General features: G+C 34.4%; 1 protein-coding gene across 1 annotated transcript in view; it reads left to right on the top strand.

The window, feature by feature from the left end:
* Positions 1 to 22,932, top strand: part of LOC128175157 (structural maintenance of chromosomes protein 5-like) — a 60,541-nt gene that overhangs the window by 3,668 nt on the left and 33,941 nt on the right. The window contains exons 6-12 of the mRNA XM_052840582.1: positions 179 to 340; positions 433 to 504; positions 18,878 to 18,939; positions 19,737 to 19,812; positions 20,428 to 20,545; positions 20,850 to 21,004; positions 22,531 to 22,739. Of these exons, the coding sequence (XP_052696542.1) occupies positions 179 to 340; positions 433 to 504; positions 18,878 to 18,939; positions 19,737 to 19,812; positions 20,428 to 20,545; positions 20,850 to 21,004; positions 22,531 to 22,739 (854 nt within the window). The remainder of the gene's footprint in view (positions 1 to 178; positions 341 to 432; positions 505 to 18,877; positions 18,940 to 19,736; positions 19,813 to 20,427; positions 20,546 to 20,849; positions 21,005 to 22,530; positions 22,740 to 22,932) is intronic.

Genomic DNA, 22,932 nt, shown 5'->3' with positions numbered 1-22,932 from the left:
CAAATAACTTTTGTAACGAAACAATAAGTAAAAAAAGACTATCGGAAAGTATTGTACATGAATTTGAATTAGAATGAATTAGAGAGGTTTAATAGTTTTAATTTATACTGAATGAAAATTAAGTTTCCAATTAGTAATGAATCCTATTGCTTGTTTACATGTCATTTTGTGGTGGTAGGAATATGAATCGCACAGACAACAACATGAGGAAGTGAAGAAATACAAAGATAAAAAGGTAGAAGAGTTGAAAGCTGCCAGGTCAAAGCTATATCCTCTGGATAAGAAAATTGATGCCCTCAAGAAAAAGAAAGAGGAAATGGATGCCCAAATGAAATCAAAGGTTTTCACTTATGATTTTCATGTCCAATAATATTGATATAAACACACACCTTTCTATAGAATGTTTGCATTTGTGAATGTTTTGAATTTCAGACTGATGTTTTAAGGAAGTTTGCCAATGACGCTCATGCAAACAGCAAAGAAATAGAAAAGCATGCAGATCAGGTAAGAAATTTATAGATCATCATGTACATAAATTATGTTAATATACTGTAAACGTATTACATTTGGCTGTGTATTCTAATTAGCGTTTTTGGCGGGAAACGTCCTCCGCTAAATCAAGTACACCGCCAAATGTAAAAAATATAAGTACATAAATAGGTAGAATCAGAAATAAGCTAAATCAAATCCACGCTAACTTGTTAAAAATTCAATGCAGCTAAATATAATACGTTTACAGTAAATTCCTCAGAGGGTATGTACCATACTTTGTAAGCCATTTTATGCATGTTTTTAGGTCACCTGAGTCACTCAGCCATTGGTCTACAGTTGTCTTGTACATGACATGTGTCATTCGTTAACAATTTTACAGTTTTAACTTCTTCTTATAAAACTACCAGGCCAATTGTTACAATTTTGGGTTTAAAGCATCTTTAGGATAAGAGGAATTTAAAATCTGATATTTATGACCTTACCACCCCTGGGGCCCGTAAGTTGATGCCAAATATGCGAAAAATGTGAAATGTGCAAAAAAAAACCCTAAATGTTTGGTTATGATGTCCATAAAGCTCTGTACCAAAATTTTAAATTCATGGCCCCTGGATCGGTTTCAGACCCTAGGGCAGCACCAATATAGTGAACATCTTCAAAAATCTTCTTCTCTTCTCCCATACGAAGGACTACCGTAAAGTATCGTGCATAATACGCATCCCCCAAAGTTGACCAAAAAAGTGGCAGAAAAAGACAGGTCCTATGTATAATACGCACCCAAAAAAATAACGAAATCAACAGCTGCCATTTCCCTCAAAAGTTAAACTGTCAATGTTTTATGATAATTTTATAATCCATGCGCAATTTTTTTAATTTTGTGATCGGAACATACACAGACAATGAAAATTGACAGCCGCCATTTTTCCAAATAACTATTGATGTTTAATGATAACAGGTGCATGCATCTGACACCGGATATTGTTAAACAAACATTGACAACATGCCGAGTCAACAGGTGGCTGCTTACGTAATGGTGAATTCTCTGGTGATATTTAAACTTGTTTGATGCAAGAAATAGTGTTGAGAGAGGATAAATATTTCAATACATGAAAATAAAACTAAGAATAAGGTATCTATGATGCATTGAATTTAGTATACACTCATACAACTTGCATAACATGCTATATTGGCAGTCACTACCGTATTTTTCCGACGATTAGTCGGTATTTTTTTCATCTGAAGCAGAGCACCCGACTTATCGTCTTGTTCGACTTGTCGTAGGCTCGTAGTAAGATTTTTTTTAAAAATAGCGTTAAAAATCTTGGTTTTAATCATCTTGAGTTGGCTGTGTGATTGAAAATTACGTTGTTGAATTCACTGTTCATCTTTAATAATTATCATTTTCACTCATCTGTCAACACTTAAATACATAATAATAACAACAGTTATTAAAAAATGTTACATTGTCGTTTATCAATTAAAAGTTTTACCGTTCCGTTTTTATAAACACATCGTCACATGGTTCTATGTATCACTAGTAGGAAGATAACATTGCGCAGTAAAATTGAAACCAAGTTTGAATGGAAGAAAATATTGCAGTAGGTCCGGGGGATGTTTTTTTTAAATTTAATTATTTTATTTGTAAAGAGTTGTTAGTGGAAAGTATAAATCAGAAGTATTTAATGGTCAAATTCAATCTTAAAATACGTAATCGGCAATTATCAATACTACTGTTTATACAATAGGCTGACACCGGTTGTGTTAATAATCTTGCCCTAAGGCTGAGATCTTTACGGCAATTTCACTCCCTGTGTATATAAAGAGTACCGTTATAAGAGTGATTATAGTTCATTGATTAATTATTGTCCAATTCTTTGATTATTGTTAGATAATTTTTTTTAGGAAACGTATGTATGTCGTATATCGTCATTATCAAGTCGTACAAATGATCGATCTATTTCTAACAGTGTCTATGTAAAACAATAGCGTGTAACTGCATTACTGGATACAAAGTAAACAAGTTTCATCAAATCATAGTAATTGCTAAGCTTTCTGCACTTGAGATCCCCCTTTGAAGTCCGACACGAGACAGGTGCATGCCTATGACACCGGAAATTGTTAAACAAACATTGACCACGCGCCAAGTCAACAGGTGGCTGGTTACGTAATGGCGAATACACTGGCGATAGTCAGAGTGGATACTTATTTTAATGCTTGGGAATAAAATATTTCTGACAAAGTAAGTTTAGTTTTGCATAACACGCGATATCGGGAATTGTTTAAAATGCAAGCGACTTTGTAGAAGTTGCCGGTATTTGAAAATTTGATGCATAAGTATAAAGCGTAATTGTTTAAATGTTAATCATTAATAATAATTGGTAGCAATATCGGTGACATCGTGGCATCATACACTGATAATGTTACTGCAGTTTTATAGGCCATTTTGAAGTGATAAGATCGACGTATGGTCTGAGATCGACGTATCATAGGATTTTGTTAAAATTTTGGCTAAAAATGGGCAATTCGACGAGTCGTCCGCATCGACGAGTCGTCGGAAAAATACGGTACTTCCGTGGTATCAAGAATGACGGCTTGAAAAAACTGTAATTCTTTGTTTTGATATACAAATGAAGTTTTTTTTTATAATGTTCATTTTGATCTAAATGCTCACTATTGAAAAATATAGCATCATATAGTTAACCTTTTCCCACCATTTCACATCTGTTTTAGCATTAAATGCCTGGTTTTTACACAGATTTTCTTTCTAAAAACATTGAGTGCATGATTGAACAAACAAAATATTTTCATCAAATATGTATCCATCCAAGACTAATTAGTGACAAAAGAAATTTCCACGTTAAAAGTGTTGCTGTATATATCCCTTTCGAAAAAAAACCCCCAAGAATAACAATTTGACTGATTTCAATCGAATTATAAAAAAGATGCCACTTCTGACTGTGAGTGCAAAAAATATCAAATAAATTGGTGAAAAATATATCTCAAATCAACTCTTTTAAAAAATAACATACATGTAAGTACATGTAACATATTAATTCAATTAATATATTTGAAACACTTAAAAAATGGCAAATTATGGGGGCCAAATTTGACTCATATTTTATATAGTTCTTTGAGAAAAACTAAATGCATACCGTGAAGTTTCATGTATAACACGCACTTTTTTCAGCCAAGATTTGATCAGAAGTGGGGGGTGCGTGTTATGCAAAGGAACAAAATTCCACCCCATTTTTAGGTCACCTGAGTAAACTCAGGTGACCTATTGCTATCCGTTTTGTCCGTTGTCGTGCGACGTGCATTAACAATTTACATTTTTAACTTCTTAAAAACTACAAGGCTGATTGTTACCATTTTTAGCTCACCTGAGCTGAAAGCTCAAGTGAGCTATTCTGATCACATTTTGTCTGTCGTCCGTCTGTCCGTCTGTCCGTCCGTCTGTCTGTCTGTCCGTCTGTCCGTCTGTCCGTAAACTTTTCACATTTTCAACATCTTCTCAAGAACTACTTGGCCAATTTCAACCAAACTTGGCACAAATCATCCTTAGGCAAAGGGGATTCAAAGTTGTGAAAATTAAGGGCCACACCCGTTTTCAAGGGGAGATAATTAGAAATTAATGGAAAATTTCGAGAAATTTTCAAAAATCTTCTTCTCAAGAACCAGAAAGCCAGGAAAGCTGAAACTTGTGTGGAAGCATCCTCAGGTAGTGTAGATTCAAAGTTGTGAAATTCATGACCCCCGGGGGTAGGATGGGGCCACAATGGGGGGTTGAAGTTTTAACATAGGAATATATAGAGTAAATCTTTAAAAATCTTCTTCTCAAAAACTAAACAGCCAGGAAAGCTGAAACTTGTGTGGAAGCATCCTCAGGTAGTGTAGATTCAAAGTTGTGAAATTCATGACCCCCGGGGGTAGGGTGGGGCTACAATGGGGGGTCGAAGTTTTACATAGGTATATATAGAGTAAATCTTTAAAAATCTTCTTCTCAGAAACTAAACAGCCAGGAAAGCTGAAACTTGTGTGGAAGCATCCTCAGGTAGTGTAGATTCAAAGTTGTGAAAATCATGACCCCAGGGTGTAGGATGGGGCCACAATGGGGGGTCGAAGTTTTACATAGGAATATATAGAGTAAATCTTTAAAAATCTTCTTCTCAGAAACTAAACAGCCAGGAAAGCTGAAACTTGTGTGGAAGCATCCTCAGGTAGTGTAGATTCAAAGTTGTGAAATTCATGACCCCCGGGGGTAGGGTGGGGCCACAATGGGGGTTGAAGTTTTAACATAGGAATATATAGAGTAAATCTTTAAAAATCTTCTTCTCAAAAACTAAACAGCCAGGAAAGCTGAAACTTGTGTGGAAGCATCCTCAGGTAGTGTAGATTCAAAGTTGTGAAAATCATGACCCCTGGGGGTAGGGTGGGGCCACAATGGGGGGTCGAAGTTTTACATAGGTATATATAGAGTAAATCTTTAAAAATCTTCTTCTCAGAAACTAAACAGCCAGGAAAGCTGAAACTTGTGTGGAAGCATCCTCAGGTAGTGTAGATTCAAAGTTGTGAAAATCATGACCCCAGGGTGTAGGATGGGGCCACAATGGGGGGTCGAAGTTTTACATAGGAATATATAGAGTAAATCTTTAAAAATCTTCTTCTCAGAAACTAAACAGCCAGGAAAGCTGAAACTTGTGTGGAAGCATCCTCAGGTAGTGTAGATTCAAAGTTGTGAAATTCATGACCCCCGGGGGTAGGGTGGGGCCACAATGGGGGGTCGAAGTTTTACATAGGAAAATATAGAGTAAATCTTTAAAAATCATCTTTTAAAAAACTAATCAGCCAGGAAAGCTGAAACTTATGTGGAAGCATCCTCAGGTAGTGTAGATTCAAAGTTGTGAATCATGATCCCTGGGGGTAGGGTGAGGCCACATTGGGGGGGGTGTTAAAATTATAGAAATATATAGAGTAAATCTTTAAAAATCTTCTTCTCAGAAACTATTCAGCCAGGATCCCTGGGGGTAGGGTGGGGCACAATGGGGGGGGGGGGGGTTGAAGTTTTACATAGGAATATATAGAGTAAATATTTAAAAATCTTCATCTCAGAAACTAATAAGCCAGGAAAGCTGAAACTTGTGTGGAATTATCCTCAGGTAGTGTAGATTGAAAGTTGTGAAAATCATGATCCCTGGGGGTAGGGTGAGGCCACATTGGGGGGGGGGTGTTAAAGTTTTACATAGGAATATATAGAGCAAATCTTTAAAAATCTTCTTCTTAGAAACGGATCAGCAAGATGATTCTTTATAATTGTTAAGACTTTGGCTCCAGGACAATTCTTCGGCCTCACAAGAAGGTTCAGAGTTTGATGCAGCTAAATATCCCATATATAAACAATTGAAAAGGATCTTTTTGAAAACTGCAATACTCAACATGTGATATGACTATAAAATTGAGGCAGGCAGCTATTTTTTCATTAAAATCTTTTTGTATTACTGTATTGAGTTATTGCCCTTGATTTATTGATTCTTGATTATTTTAATTAATGCATCCACTGTTAACCAATTATTGTGATGATTATTTTTATACAATAATAAATATTCAATGTATATAAGTTGTTCTGCATAAGTAGTTTTGGGTTAGGCCGGATTAGTTAGTTTATTTTTTGATTTCCAATTTTTAGATACTATGAATTATTTTAGGCCGGCACATATAAAGGGACAGTGTCTCTTGCACCACAATGTCCGACTGTTTGGGGTTAAACTTGAACAGTTACAGATAGATTGAGTGTGTGGACATCCCTGCTCTATCTAATCTTCGTGTTTTCTAACCTATGACACAGAGTGTGTGCTCGTTCCTGCCCTGTATCGCATTAATACTAGCGTGCAGTCATATTTGCTTGTGTTAAGTTGAGCTGTTGGCGCAAGTGTGTGGTCATTCCTGCTTGCGTTAACGTTGGTACCTGTTGAGTTGCGTAGGTGTGCAGACATCCCTGCCTGCGTAACGTTGAGTCCCTATACATGTGCAGGAGCGGTAATTAAAGTCTGCTCTTGTAAATATTGGCAGTAATCGGGGCTATCCCAGTTCCAAGGGGGGAAAATGGATTTTATTTATACAGGATCTACATGTATTATTGTACATTGTCCAGATTGTTTTTATTATGACTCCATTAAGCTGACTTTATCATACCTATTGTTCCTCAGGTGAGCGATGTGGCCCATGGGCCTCTTGTTGATGTGAGGCATCTCTATGGTAAGAAGAATCTAAATTGTGAAATTCATGGCTCTACCACCCCCGGGGCACCACATGTGGGACCAAATATGCAAAAAAAGACAAATTTTCAAAAATCTTCTTCTCTACTCCCGCACATGTGAGGAAAAAAATGGTTGCATAGTTATGAAGTCCATGAAGCCCTCTAATAAAATTGTGAAATTCATGGCCCCTGGGTCAAGGGTTCTGGCCCTAGGGTGGGGTCAATATGGCCATATAGTAAAAATGTATTAAATCTTAAAAAATGTTCTTCTCTACTACTATATATATTTGATAAAAACTAAATACATGATAATGATGTCCATGAAGCCCTCTACCTAAATTTTGAAATTCATAACCCCTGGGTCAGGGGTTCAGGCTCTAGGGTGGGGCCAAAATGTCCATTTAATAAAAATGTATTAAATCTTAGAAAATTTTCTTCTCTACTTCCATATGTATTTGTTAAAAACTAAATGCCTGGTTATAATGTCCATGAAGCCCTCTACCAAAATTGTGAAATTCTTGATCCCTTTGTTAGGGGTTCAGGCTCTAGGGTAGGGCCAATATGGCCATATAGTAAAAATGTTTTAAATCCTAGAAAATCTTCTTCTCTACTCCCACACATGTGGGCAAAAAACTGAATACATGGTTATGATGTCCACTAACTCCTCTACCTAAATTGTGAAATTCATGGCCCCTGGGTCAGGGGTTCAGGACATGGGGGGGGGGGGGATATGGCAATATAGTGTAAATGCATATAATGTTTAAAAATTTTCTTCTCTATTCTCGCACATCTGTATAAAAAACTGATATAATTATGTTTACCAAGGAAGTCCTCTACTGAAATTTTAATTTTCATGTCCCCAGGAGTATGGGTTTTGACTCTAGGGCAGGGCCAAAATGGATGTATAGGTGTTTATGCATATGATGTTAAAAATTATCTTCTTTACTCCCACACACCTAAAAGGGGTCGCACTAAAAAGCGCCTGAGAGCGCCCGGGATAATAAAATAGCGCTCGAGAGTGCCCGAGGAGCAAAAATAGGCGCCTGGGAGATTATTTATGTTATTTTAATAGAAATATGTTAAGAAATTACTATTATTTCACATTTGCTTACATTATGTAACCGAGTGAGCGAAAGAAGAACGATAATTCCAGTATAAAAATATACACGGCTAGCAGAGATACCCCAATGTCTCATGGAAATTTTACTTTAATAAAAAACGTTACAAACAATTTTAATCTAGGGATGAGGTTGTTTGCCGGTATCTGTTTACATTTTTAGCTCACCGAGACGAAGTCAGGGGGAGCTTATGCTATACCCTCGGCGTCAGCGTCGGCGTCGGCGTCCGGACCTGGTTAAAGTTTTTGTTGCAGGTCCTGTATCTAAGCTATTACTTGTCCTATCTTCACCAAACTTGCATGGATGATGCATCTGGACCTACTTATGGACTTGAAAGACTTGGATGCTGAATCTGAGTCCTAAATTTCAGATGCTGGAGGAGGTTAAGGTTTTTGGGGCAGGTTAAAGTTTTTGTTGCAAGTGCCCTTTGATAGCAATATCTAAGTTACTGCTGGTCCGTACTACACCAAACTTGCATTGATGGTGTGTCTTATGATACTGATGCACCAGGCAGGCTTGGATGCTGAATCTGAGCTATAGGTTACAGATGCTGAAGGAGGTTAAGGTTTTTAGAGCTGGTTTAAGTTTTTGTTGCAAGTGCCCTCTGATGATTATATCTTAGTTACTACTTGTCCTAAATTCACCAGACTTCCATGGATGGTGCGACTTATGATACTGATGCACCAGACAGGCTTGAATGCTGAATCTGAGCTATAGGTTTTGGATGCTGGAGGAGGTTAAGGTTTTTAGAGCTGGTTAAAGTTTTTGAAACAGGTGCCCTCTGATAATTTTATCTTAGTCGTTACTTGTCCTAACTACACCAGACTTCCATGGATGGTGCATCTTATGATACTGATGCACCTGACGGGCTTGAATGCTGAGTCTGAGCCATAGGTTTCAGATGCTGGATATGGTTAAGTTTTTTGGAACAGGTCACATGTTTAATAGATAATAGTACTATTTCAAACTTGCATAGTTAATTAAACTGTAATATGAATGAATCACAGAGGAAGCTTCAGATGCAGAGCTTGATCTCCATTATCAAGGATGTTAAAAAATATATCTTAGTTATTACAGGTCCTAACTTCACAAAACTTGAATGGATGGTGTGTCTTAGAATACAGATGCACATGACAGGCATGGATGTTGAATCTGAGCCATAGGTTGCGGATGCTGGAGCAGGTTAAGGTTTTAATTGCTAGTGCCCTCTGATGATGATATCTTAGTTATTACTGGTCTGAACTTCACCATAAGACGCATTGAGATGCGTCTTATGTATACTGATGCACCTGACAGGCTTGAATGCTGAATCTGAGCCATAGGTTTCGGATGCTGGATGAGGTTTAGTTTTTTTGGAACAGGTCACATGTTTTATAGATGATAGCTTGCATAGTTGATTTAACTATATTATAAATGAAAGGCAGAGGTTGCTTCAGATGCAGAGCCTGATCTCCATTATCAAGGATGCTATAGAAATCTCCTACCTCACTCAAACCTGCTCGATAGATAGATGTGTTTGTTGATAAATGGTATAACATGATTCCTCTGATATAGTATTGTATGGTATGAAACAATATTGTTTAATATGATACAATATGATATCATATGTAATATTATAAAAAGTTATATAATTCAATATGATATTGTATCAATTTTTTTGATATTTATTTTATGTTATGATATTGTAACATGATTTCGTTATGTATAGTATTGTATATTATGATACAATATTGTATAATATTATATTGTATTATTAATTTATTATTTTATCACATGATACTATTACATAAGATATTGCAAAATATAATATTGTATCCTATGATACAATATTGTATATTCTATAATATTGTATCATACGATATTGTATAATACAATATAAGTTTCTGTTATATAGACACATGAAATTGTATAATATGATACTGTAATATTATATAATATCGTATCATACGATATTGTATAATATGATATTGGTTTATAATATGATATATAATCACATCACATGAAATGTATTGTATGATATTGTACAATATATTATTGTATCATATGATACAATATGTATAATGTTGTATTATATATTTTACTTTATCACATAATATTGTATCATTTGATATGATACAATGTTGTATCAAATTATATTGTATCATATGATACAATATCATATTATGTTTCAAAAATGATACAGCATCATACAATATCATACTATATTATACAATAAAATATCATATGTTTCAACGTTATTATGTAATATGATATTGTAATATAATACTGTATTGTTTAATATATTATTATATTGTATTATGTGATCAAATACAATAACGTATTACACAATACAATGTCATATGATACGTAACAATATCATATCTCATCATTGTTTATTATGGTATTTTATTGTATTATATGATATATGTTGTAAATATGATAGGATGCAATATTTAATTTTATATTATTGTATTGATTTACATATGAACATATGATTGTCATACAATTTTTTAACAGATGATATACGATATTGTGTCAAAACAGAATCCATGAATATCCAAGATCATAAAGTATGATTTTCATTTAATATGATAAAGGTGGTCTCATAAAGGTGAAGTCTCATAAGGGTGATGTCTCGTCTCGGTGAGCTTTGTAATCTGTGATTACCTATGTTTTAAACAAGATTTTAATTTAGATACCGTTGCCCAGCTCTTGCCACGTGGAGGCCGCCTCGTTAAGAGCCATAATTTTGAATAAAAAAATAGTAAAAAATATTAAAGCCAAAGATTGCGTTGGATAAATAAAATATTTTCTAAATACCAGTTAAAAAAATATAATTTTACAAAAATTAAAATAAAACCAAATAATTTTAAAGAAATAAAGATGATTTATAAATTAGGACTAAAAATAGAGAATAAAACGTTGATCTGTGAAAAATTAGGAAAAAATAAGGCTTGCTATTATATAAATTGAAAAAAAAAATCGTTATATTTTATATAAGTAACTAAATCATTGAAAAAAAAAATTAAAAAACACTTAATTTGAAAAAAATGTTTATTAAACATACTATGTACAAACTTCATTGAATTTGTAGTAAGTTGCGTTATTTTAATATGAATACATTTATTTACAAACATTTCATTATATACAATAAATGGAATTTGTAATAAGTTGCGTTATTTTAAGATAAATATCTACAAACATTTCACTATATACAATAAATTGTTTACATACCTTAGTGGAACGTCACTCAAATTTAATTGTAGTGGTCTTGGTACTTCGTATCCGCTTCTTCTGGTTTGGCTTTCTGGCAATAGTTGGCGTTTTAGGGATCTTAAGGTTTCCATCTGATGATGAGATTTCTTTTTCCTTCCTAAGGATGAATCTTTGAAATTTCTTCATCAGTGTGTCCTTTTCCTCAGCACTCTTTGTATTCCAAGCAACGTGGCTGACTTGAAATTTTCGTGTCAAGGGTGCCATTGCAGTTCCTTTCACCGTACAGAGCATGCCGATTATCCCGATATTGCACCTGAACAATTTTATGAAGCTTTTCGACGAGCTCTGAGGGTTTGCATGTTTTCCAATTGGTTGACAACTTCAAAATATTGTTCATGGACTCGCAAGCATTGTTTGTCCATTTCTCGGGAACAACTTTGTTTTTACTTGGCTCCCAGACAAACTTCTTCAGATTGTCTGTGTTGTTTTTAAAATATTTCGCAAACGGTGGAACATGTTCCTCATACTTTCCCTCTAATTCCATAGTTTTCAAATCATACTCCACGTCACCGGGAGAATTTAAGAGGCCATCGTCTCCAAAAATGTCATTAAGAATGGAGCGAAAATTTACATCCTTTTCTCCAATCATTTGTCGCAATTGCTTCTTGAAATTTTCCTCAATATGTCTGTTGCATAAAACATGGCAGGATTCCGGAAAACATTTTCTAATGGCTTTTGTCATTGCCTTCTCCTTATCTGAACCAAAAATCAATTGATCGTATGATTTGCAAATAGGAAATGATTTTGTGTTTGCAGACTTGATTATTTATGTAAAAATTTGGAGAATTAACAAACTGACAACACATCCTTGTACATTGACGATGGGGATAAATTTGACAATTTTATAACTAACAAGGTTGACAGGTAATGTTTGAAATATCGTGACATGCTATATGAGACGGTGGAGAGGGGATGTTATATGACAGCTTTGTATAGTTCTTTATCCTGTACCCTGCTAGTCCGCACCACAGGTAACTAACGAACTCAGCTGTGATACCGCTACCTGTCAGGTAAATAATTGGTTTATGACACGCGATTGAACAATTTAGAGTTGTCTTTCTTGTTTGCTGCATTATTAAAATTCCCCGGATTTTTATTCTAGTGTATGCATACATATTAACGATAAAAGTTTTTAAGACCAATCTTAGAAGAATCTAGGATCCCGGGCGCCTATATTTGCTTCTCGGGTGCTCCCGGACACTATAATATAATCCCGGGCGCTCTCTGGCGCTCCCGGGCGCTTTTTAGTGCGACCGCCTAAAAGGAAAACTGAATTCATGATTTTGTAGACCAGATCTTGAAGTTTTTCGCCAAAATTATAGGTTCCATAGTTCTTTTTGAAAGATTTCAGGCAGGAAGGTGGTCGTCATTATAATTTTTTCTATTACAGAATGAAACCTTATTAATTAAATGCATATATGAGACTCCTTGACAAGTTTGTGTATGGGTGATATGCTACTCAGGTGACTGTTAAGGGCAATTGGCCTACTGTTTCAGGGAGTGATTCTGGAGACAGCGGGAGTATGACTGCCAATATCGCGTGTTATACAACAAACTGTTTGAATGTAAACGAAACTTTGTCAGAAATGCCTTATTCTTTATTTTATTGCCATGGATTAAGATGTTTATCCACTCTGACCACTCCTCCTCGCATCAAACAAGTTATTGCCAGTGTATTTGCCACTACGTAACCAGCCACCTGTTGAATTGTTGCGTGGTCGTTGTTTGATTATCAATTTCCGGTGTCAGAAGCATGCACATGTCTTTGTAGGACTTCTTGGGGGGTTCTCAAGTGCAAGTGATATACGACATACATATGTTTCTACAAAATGTTTGACAACAATAAAATAATCAATTAAAAAAATTTATGCCCCGCTTCAAATTGGTTTCCGTTCATTTTCTTGGCATAGGATGCACCACTTGAATTGAAATTTGGTATACAGGTCTATCATAATAATATTTAGGTCAAGTTTAATTTTTGGTACGTTCAAGCATTTTTTGACAGAGTTATGTGCCTTGGACTTACAAAAATTTCAATTATTTGTAGTTTCCGTTCATTTTCTTAGCAGTTCTTTCCAAGGGAAAGGGCATAAGTGTGTTACAAACATCTCTTTTTTATCTTAAATTTTATAAATAAAGGTTTCATACAGTCATAGTTACAGCTGAACATGACTGGTAAAACTCACTATCTACCGTAATTTTCTTTCATTGTTGCTATCCCTATGTACCTTATATAAGCCGCAGACATCTTAACAGTTCAAAGTATTTTGCAGAAGTTGTTTTAGATTTTATCCTTTCATCCCTTGTTTTATGTACATTTGCTGTTTGAAAGCAACACATTGCCTATATATTTGATGTTACTTTTCTCTTACATGTAGGTTGGAATAGGTGCATTAAATTTGATAACTTTACAAAACTGAGTAACACAGAATATTAGATGTAAACCCACCCATGCAAGACCTTGTAAGGTATACTACACGTTGGCCATGAGTTTTGGATGTGCAATCAGATGTAATGCAATCAAAGGGTTTATACTTGTGTGATGGTTACTGCCTATTGATGAGTCATGTTCAACTGGAAAGCTAGAAATGTAACTCCGCCTTTTTAACGAGAGAATCTGATTCCCTAAGATATTATTTAAATTTCATCATTTCCAATGTAAGGTCTGACACAGATCATCTGTCAATGTTGAACACATGCTTAAAATCCACTTTTTATAGGCATAAAAATCTTTTGTACTAGTATGATTATGATCAAGTCACATGATGTCTTGATAACCAATGAGATTCTATTAACCAATGCTTTACAAAAGTGACTACCAAAGAAAAACGAGCAAAGCAAGGGGTTTCATGGCAAATTCTTTACTAGCAGATTGCACTGAAATGTAAGTCAACTTAAGCTTAAGGTAGAATAACACACTCGAAAAAGTCACTCAAATTAACTGTAAATTATTTGATTATGAAAGATATAATGATAAATAAACTATACATATGTCAAATAAGCGAAAAATTTTCAAATTGGGGATAAAAAATGAATATCTAAAACAATCAATTCAGTAAGTAACATCAAAATCCCCTGCCGGATTCGAATTCGGTATGTGCGGATCACAAGCCCGACACTTTATCCATTCGGTTATGAGGTAAGTTACAGACCCTGAAACGTGCTACTACACCTCTAAAACGAACCGTACCGTTCCGTGCAAGAAACGAACCGTACCGTTCACAAAACGAAACGTACCGTTCACAAAGCGTACCGTACCGTTCACAAAACGAAACGTACCGTTCACAAAGCGAACCGTACCGTTCACAAAACGAACCGTACCGTTCAAAAAGCGTGCAAGATAATTTATGCAAGGCCCGCCTCCAGACGGACAAAAAAGCGTACCGTACCGTGCAATAAGCGTGCAACTTCCATATACGGCTTATTGACCTAATGTCTTTTGATGAATACGGACGGAGATTATCGCTGACCAGTTAAGTTTATTATTATGCTAGATTATTTCATACGGGATTAGATAACACATACTAAGATTTAAAACTATTATTCTTAAAACAATTACAAAATATTTTAATTTAATTTCCTTTCTAAGACAGTAATCATTTCTTTAGTTTTCGACAAAACTTCCATTGCCGATTTCTTAAACATTGTAAACTATTAATGTTCACACAAGTCATGGTTATACTACAGACCCTGAAACGTGCTACTACACCTCTAAAACGAACCGTACTGTTCCGTGCAAGAAACGAACCGTACCGTTCACAAAACGAAACGTACCGTTCACAAAGCGTACCGTACCGTTCACAAAACGAAACGTACCGTTCACAAAGCGAACCGTACCGTTCACAAAACGAACCGTACCGTTCAAAAAGCGTGCAAGATAATTTATGCAAGGCCCGCCTCCAGACGGACAAAAAAGCGTACCGTACCGTGCAATAAGCGTGCAACTTCCATATACGGCTTATTGACCTAATGTCTTCTGATGAATACGGACGGAGATTATCGCTGACCAGTTAAGTTCATTATTATGCTAGATTATTTCATACGGGATTAGATAACACATACTAAGATTTAAAACTATTATTCTTAAAACAGTTACAAAATATTTTAATTTAATTTCCTTTCTAAGACAGTAATCATTTCTTTAGTTTTCGACAAAACTTCCATTGCCGATTTCTTAAACATTGTAAACTATTAATGTTCACACAAGTCATGGTTATACTATTTTTATGAAATGTTTGAAACATTGGGTACATACTAGACTTTACATAGACTTACGCGGACCCAGAAATACTCGGTGCTTTTAACGTGAAGTTAAATTTTTGTGATCTGAAATCGTAAATGCATGGGTACCTTTTAATTTATTTGTTTTAAGATAAAGTCAAATTAATTTACCAAATATATTTATTAATCAATTGATATATTATCAAAATTCAAATCAATTTAAGTCATGTGCTTTTTTTCCTAAACAGACGTGATGCTGTAACTGACGATCCGATTAAAATGTCGGGAGCTTGCCTTAGCGTCTTATTTTCTGTTATCGGAAAAACCATTTTGATAGAACACCTTTTGATTTGTTAATCAATCTACAGCTTAACTTTAAACCAATTAAAAATGAGAAAAGAAAACATTTCAGATCATGTTTTTTAAATATATGTGGACGTGCTGTAGTAAATGACAACCACATATTACCGGTGACTCGAGTGATTTGTACGTCAGCTATTTATGTAGCAATAAATAAACAAAAAATCACTCTTACATGATAAATCATAGATAATTACATGTTAAAAAAATCTTAGTAAATTAAATTGAACGAAAAAAGTACACGCATTCCATAAAATAACTTTCAACTTTATTTCCCGCATAGCTGGTAATGGCGTCGTGATTTCACATGAACAAAAATCACTCGTTTTGTGTACAGGAACTGATCAGAAACACAACAGCGTCTTTCATCTTAGGTTCTATACACACCAGGTGTTATTGTCTTATTTTGTTTTTGGCAGTTATTGTACTTTACAACTAACTCTGTATATTTGGACGCTTAAACAGGTGTACACGAGATGCCGGTATTCACACCTGTTAGGTAACTCATCACAATCTGTCGTGTGTATAGTCTGAATATATCTTACTTCTACTTTGTTAGTTTCTTGACTTTTCCTTATCCCTAAAAATCAAAAGAACAGTCTGTAGATATATACACAAACAACTATACGTAAGACTATCAGCGCGTGGATCCGTAGAACAAGCTCTCTATACATGGGGGATTTTCACAAATATTAACTTGCGATAAAAATATCATTTACCGGGTACCTTAGTGTATCAAAAAACTGATTAATTACATTGTAAATAATTGAATGAGATTATAACATTTTGCAAGTAGATGTAAGCATAAAACAGCTCTTTTTAAATTTATTTTCAATCTAATATGTGTGATGTGAAATAGCGTCAAAATTTTAACCGTCGAGATCAATCTGAATACACCGTCTACTGTACAAACTTAAAGTCATTGTGTTGAAATCGTTTTGAAAACCACGAGTCTAAAATAAATGGATTAAATTCATACAAATAAAAATCGAAGAATTCCAAATTGTTTGCACACAATTACATACACTTTACGAGAGAGAGAGAGAGAGAGAGAGAGAGAGAGAGAGAGAGAGAGAGAGAGAGAGAGAGAACTTGTGTGTTGATTATATTACTTAAATTAAAGTTTTATCATTGAACTGGTCATTTGAGCGGGATTTTATCTCAGGACTCCACGTGCTTCGCCTGTCAATCAGTTTAAGTATAACAGTACAGATCACGCCATGCGCCGCGTGCTACTTGGCTCCTCCTATATGGCTAGAAGAAAATTATCGCATGAAAAACGTTTTTGTATTATGTTTTCTTAAATCCCCATTAAAAAGAGTGTTTCTATTTGAAATTATTCAACAAAATAATTTCCTTCCGACTTCATGATTACATAACTCATGTACCGGCGATCAGAGTCTTTTTCCCTCGCTGCCGTATTATTTTTGTTACTAGATAAATTCTTAATATATTTATCACTTTAAACATTCATTTGTTGATAACCGGGTATTTTTCCGTGTCCTGTTTAGAACAAGTATGTGAGTGAAAAGGTAAATGAAATATAAACAGTTTAGTCAGCATTTGTAAAACGTCAGCTAAATCGCATGCATACAGTGAAGAGCGGGCACTTTTTCAACAGAATGATAAATATCGCAATTAAATGCTAATGACTTGTTATGTATATCCAGTTGCGTACATGTTGTAAGAAATATGTTACATGTACATGTATAGTTTAACGGAAAAGCAAAAACTAATAGTTATATTTTGACTATACACGCGATCTTAGTTCAGATAGGAGAAGCGATGACGGGTTACATGTAGGTATGATCTGTGTATACGAACAAGTGCAGAAAATCATAGAATCATTATTTAAATGAATTAAAATTCGTGTCAAAAAACTATATAACAGTTGATTTCAAGATGTCTTATGTGAAGTTCATTGTTTATCTTATCATTAACTTTTACATCGTCTATTCACTAGGGGAATTTGATCGGCAATAGTACTATAGTAGTACGCAATAAAGAATGATCATACGAATTATGAATAAAGAAAAAGAAAGATGCTTGTAAAAATAACAACTAGCCGAGAATCAAGACAACGACAAAGGAAACTTAAGAAGTATCTGAATTAAGTCGGGGCAATTTTTCATAGCAATTTTAAATGGATTAGAAATATTTAATGACTTCAATTCAAGTACATGTATAGAAATAAAAACTTAGATGCTTTGTAAAATTATCGACAGCTCGCTGAATTAACAAAAATATATCGGATTAAAGTCAAACAGTCCTTTTAATTTATTCTAATGATTACATTTATCTAAAATTAAATGCTAATAATAACAACAGACAAATAAAAATAAAAATTACCCCCGCTTCCCGGTTGTCACTAAGTACACGTGTCACGAAACGTATCAAAACGGGGGAACGGATGGAAGTTCTGATTTTAAATAGATTGAAATACATTTGTAATATATCATATAAATAAAGAAAAATTCTTGTCACAATTACCACCTTGCTGAAGTAGATCGGGCAAAACTAACCAAAATTATATCGAGAAAAATCAAAGCGTTCAGGCCACGCCTACCTCATTAATAAAGCGCGCAAACCGTTCACAAAGCGTGCAGCTATTTTTAGCAAAGCGTACCGTGCAAGAAGCGAACCGTTCCGTTCACAAAGCGTACCGTACCGTTCACAAAGCGAACCGTACCGTTCACAAAACGAACCGTACCGTTCACAAAGCGAACCGTACCGTTCAAAAAGCGTAACGAACCGAACCGTGCAACTGGTGTAGTAGCACGTTTCAGGGTCTGTATATGTTGGCGTTGATAAAATCCTTTTAATAAAACAAAATGTTATTTTGATCAGAGGTCAGCCATTTTATGTCCATGTGTTATTCCACCATAGACAATATAAATTTAGAAAGGGTGAATATCTTTTTAATTCCAAAAGTTAGTGTATATATGAATCATATAATTAAGTTTTTAAAGAGGCCCACTCCCACATATGTGACATCTTATTGAGTTTTAGATGAATTGTTTTGAGAGAATTAATACAATGTAGAATAGAATTTGTTTGTTGAATTCATTAATTACCGGGGTATTTGAATTAATAATTCAATGAATTATTTTGAAATCATTACATTTCCTGTAGACAATAATTAGATTAATTTACATGCGTTATTGTGAATTTGTTTATGTAGTTTGGAGAGGTTCAAGATCTTCTAAAGCAAAAGGAAAGTGAAGAAGAAAGCAGAAAAAGAAGGCAAGAAAAATTGAATTAGATAAATATGAATATATGCAATTCAAATATACAAATTATTCTTGTATGAACCAGATGATTTCCCCTATTCTTATCATGCACATTTTATCTTTTAATTTGGAAAAGCTGGCAGAATGATAAACAATAATTTATTTTTTAAATGGTTAAACAGTAAAACTCGGTTGTAGCGAAGTCCTAGGGACCAATGGAATAACTTCATTATATCCGTATAACGAATTGGTAATAATGTCTACAGTCAATTCACTATATACATGTTTTCTTTCACTAGATCTAGATAATAATTTTCGCTAATTGAGGTTTAAAATAAAAATACATTACTTTGATAGAGAACCTTTAATAATCGTATTGTGAATTGAAAGAAAAATATATGAAAATGAATTCATTCAAACCATTTTGTTAAATGGTAGTGAAAACTTTTTTAAACTGTAAAGAAATTCATTATAAAGGTGTTAAATTTCGTTATTATTCACCTCTATGGGACTCAAAATCAGTTCGCTACATCCGTAATGATATAAATTTGTTATATCCGAATTCGTTATAACCGTAAAATTTTGCAAAGATTTATAAGGAATTTTACCGGGGACTCAAAAAAACTTCGCTATATCCGAGAATTCGCTATATCCGTGTTCGTATTAAACAAGTTTTACTGTAATGCATTTATTATGTTTTAATGTATGCTAAATTGATTGGGTAAACAGTAATTTTTGCTAGACAATAATCTTAATTGGGTTTGAGTGTGGCATTGACGATGATACTGACACAGAGTTTAACTTTGTTAGAATCACAGATCTAAGGAGACAGTTGGATGCCCTGGAGGAAGAACTCCGGACCTCAGTGGAAACCACAAACATACAGGTAGAAGCCCAGTTTCTGTAGACCAAGTATCATGTGAGGCATTTTTCATTCACAAATAAGGGGGAATAACTTTTCACAAACAAGAAGTAATTTTGTTTATTTCATATGCATACTGTATTCATCATAATCAAAACAAGTTAACATAGCCAAATATCAACCAGTAGAGATTATTCCTAAATCTTGCAGCTACCAGTATTTATTGTTTGTACATTTAATATATCAAGGAAGATACATGTAATTTGAGAAACAGTCAAAACTTAACATGGAGAAATTACAAGCCAGGGCATTCAAATGAACTTGGTGTTTAGTAATTATCCTCCATCATGTTGCGAAAACATACATCCACATGAAGAATTCAGTATCTTGTACATTACATACATACTGTTTATTCACAGACACAATAAAATCTACAAACTTCTTAAGTGATTCTTAAAGTATTTTGTTGTGGCTCAAAGTTTATGAGCTTTACCTTGGCTACCTTTGCAAGGGATAAGTTTTGATTTTGTTAACAGCATCACTTTCATTTGTGTTAAAAGCAAAGACTTCATGCCATGTAAACAGGAAGGGGTGGGAGGAATGTAGGTTAGGCGAGTTACATATGATTTCTTTTAAAAGCCCCAGCTTGAGGAGACAACTAATGAGATGAGAGCCACTAACCACAGGATGACCGTCTTAGCCCAGGATGGGGACAGGGTGCGGAGGGAAATTGACGGCCTGAAGCGACAGATTGAAGGTACTGTGGTCAGTGAGCTTAGATGCTCTATGCTACTTTTTTCTGTCATCATCATTGTATCATGATGTCTGTCAAAAAGCAATGTTATACAAAAAGAAAATAGCACAGGAAAATGAATTTTGAGACACCTTGAATCCCCATATTTTGCTGTAAACTTAAGATAAAAAAAAATTTATTTGTTTTTTTGTGAATTATAGAAATGCATATACAGGGAAATAAGCAAAATTTATAATTTGGTTACCTGCAGAACAACTGATTGGTACAATGTTATATTGGTGTAAAAATTAATTTATTGGTATTCAAGGTTACCAAAAGGAACTGAAAGAAATTCAAAACATTGAGAATCGAAAACTAGAAATGTTGCGAAATAAACACAAGCCCACTTACGATGCTGTGATGTGGTTTAAGGACAACCAGAACAGATTCCAAGGACAGGTTCATCTCCCCCTTCTCTTATCTGTAAGTACATGTACAACTTAAAGGGACTTGATATCATGGTAGCCATTTTTTTTTTTCAAATTTTATTTTTCAAGTTTGGATGTTTGCATCCATTAAGAAATTTTCACTGGTCAGTCAAAATTTACTGGCATTTATCAATTTAAGTTGTAAGTGAGATGCAGAGCTTACAATACTTTGTAATGTAAATAAGGCTCATGCCATGTTTTTGTTTGCATTTGGGTTGTTGAATAGAAAATACATTATCTAAAACAAAGGAAGAAGTGACAATACTAGAAACTGTAAAATTATGTTCATTATTGACTTGCAGGTAGAAAAAAGACATTTTTACAGTATACACATGTACATCTTAAGTTATCAAAAACATTGGTATAAGATTTGTTAACAAAGAAATGTGAGCTCTGTATCTTGCTTATAACTTCACAACAGATTGTAAAATTTAGACTAACAGTTGGAAATACCTTAGTTACAGGAAAGCATTGTTAACATTAACATTTTAAAAGGAAAATTTGAAAAAAAAATCCTAACTATGTCCCCATATATTACCATTAAACAGCTAATTAGAGGATGCCAATGTTGAGTGTCAGATCATGGTGAACTTAAGACTAGGTTTTCCTGGAAGAAAAAGGTCACCTGAGTGACTGATGGGACTAATCCCAGTCAACCTTCATAAGTCGCATATATAACTTTCATCTCAAGTGCGTTAATTGTATTCAGTTTTGGTATATAGCATATGTACATGTAAGCTAGGTGAAGGGAGATAACTTTTAAAAATTTTTAATATGACTTTCATAGGGCATAAAATTTTGATTGAAAACTGTAATAATTGATGCTGCCTATAAATACTGTTAACGTGGTTATTAATGCATTGAGGAAATTTACACTAGTTACATGGTAAGCCTAAAACTGCATGTATGGGGAAAAAATCAAAACTTAAGTGTGGCAAATTATGCATTGGCATATTAAATCCACGTGTGTTGTTTGACAATTTGACATAACCACCAGTAAATAACCACTTTTACAGTTTCCTGCAACTGCATCAAGCAAAGGGTAGGACCTCAGCCAAAACTGTAAATTTCATGACCACTAAGTTGGGGGCTATTGAGCTAGGGTTGGGCGTTATTAGAAATATTCAACTGGGAAAACCTTAAAAAGATTCCTCTCAATTTACTAAGTCAGGGAAAAAGCAGATGTATAATTGTAATATAAATGTATTATTATTATTAATAAAGCTGTTTGGGAAAATTTATCAATTTTAAGTTTCATTTAAATTCCAGTTATAACCCCTGGGGTCTAAAAAAGGCTGCAGTCTGTCAGTTGTGAAGTTAATTGAAAAAAGAAAACTAAACTAAAATGAAGGCAGTAGCTTTATGAATCAGTGGCATTTTGATATTTACTTTTGTCAAATAGACATTAAGATGAAGGGATGTGTTTCAATTTCAGGTAAAGATATTTCTTCTGAAAAGAAGAGAACTGATTCAGGGGTTTTTATGTGAGGTTCAGATATTACATGATACCTTACATTGTAGGTAAACCCAACCAGCCCAGCTGTAGCAAAATACATAGAGATGACTATAAGTGCCAATGACATGAGGGCTTTCATTTTTGAGAACACGGCAGACTACAATGAGTTTATGAGTGAAGTCAGAGATAGGCAGAATCTGAAAGTGAATGCACTGAAGGTGCCCCCTCAACCGCTCAGTAGCTTCAGATCAAAACACAACATTTCTCATTACAGGTATAATTTATTTGTACTGTATACAGGGAAATAATTACCCCCGTTTTATTTTCGCCCCTATTGCTCTCAATGTCAGCAGGTGAATTTAAGACTGGACAAAATCCAATGTGTCAAATTATTTCTCTCTTTAATTGATTAAACCCAACTGTGTCTTGGCTAATTCAAGATGAACCGAAACAGCGTGCGAGCTAGT

Source organism: Crassostrea angulata, chromosome 3, assembly GCF_025612915.1.
Source record: "Crassostrea angulata isolate pt1a10 chromosome 3, ASM2561291v2, whole genome shotgun sequence".
Lineage (NCBI taxonomy): Eukaryota > Metazoa > Mollusca > Bivalvia > Ostreida > Ostreidae > Magallana > Magallana angulata.
The sequence above is the reverse complement of the archived record's forward strand: the minus strand, read 5'-3'. Positions and strand labels throughout refer to the sequence as shown.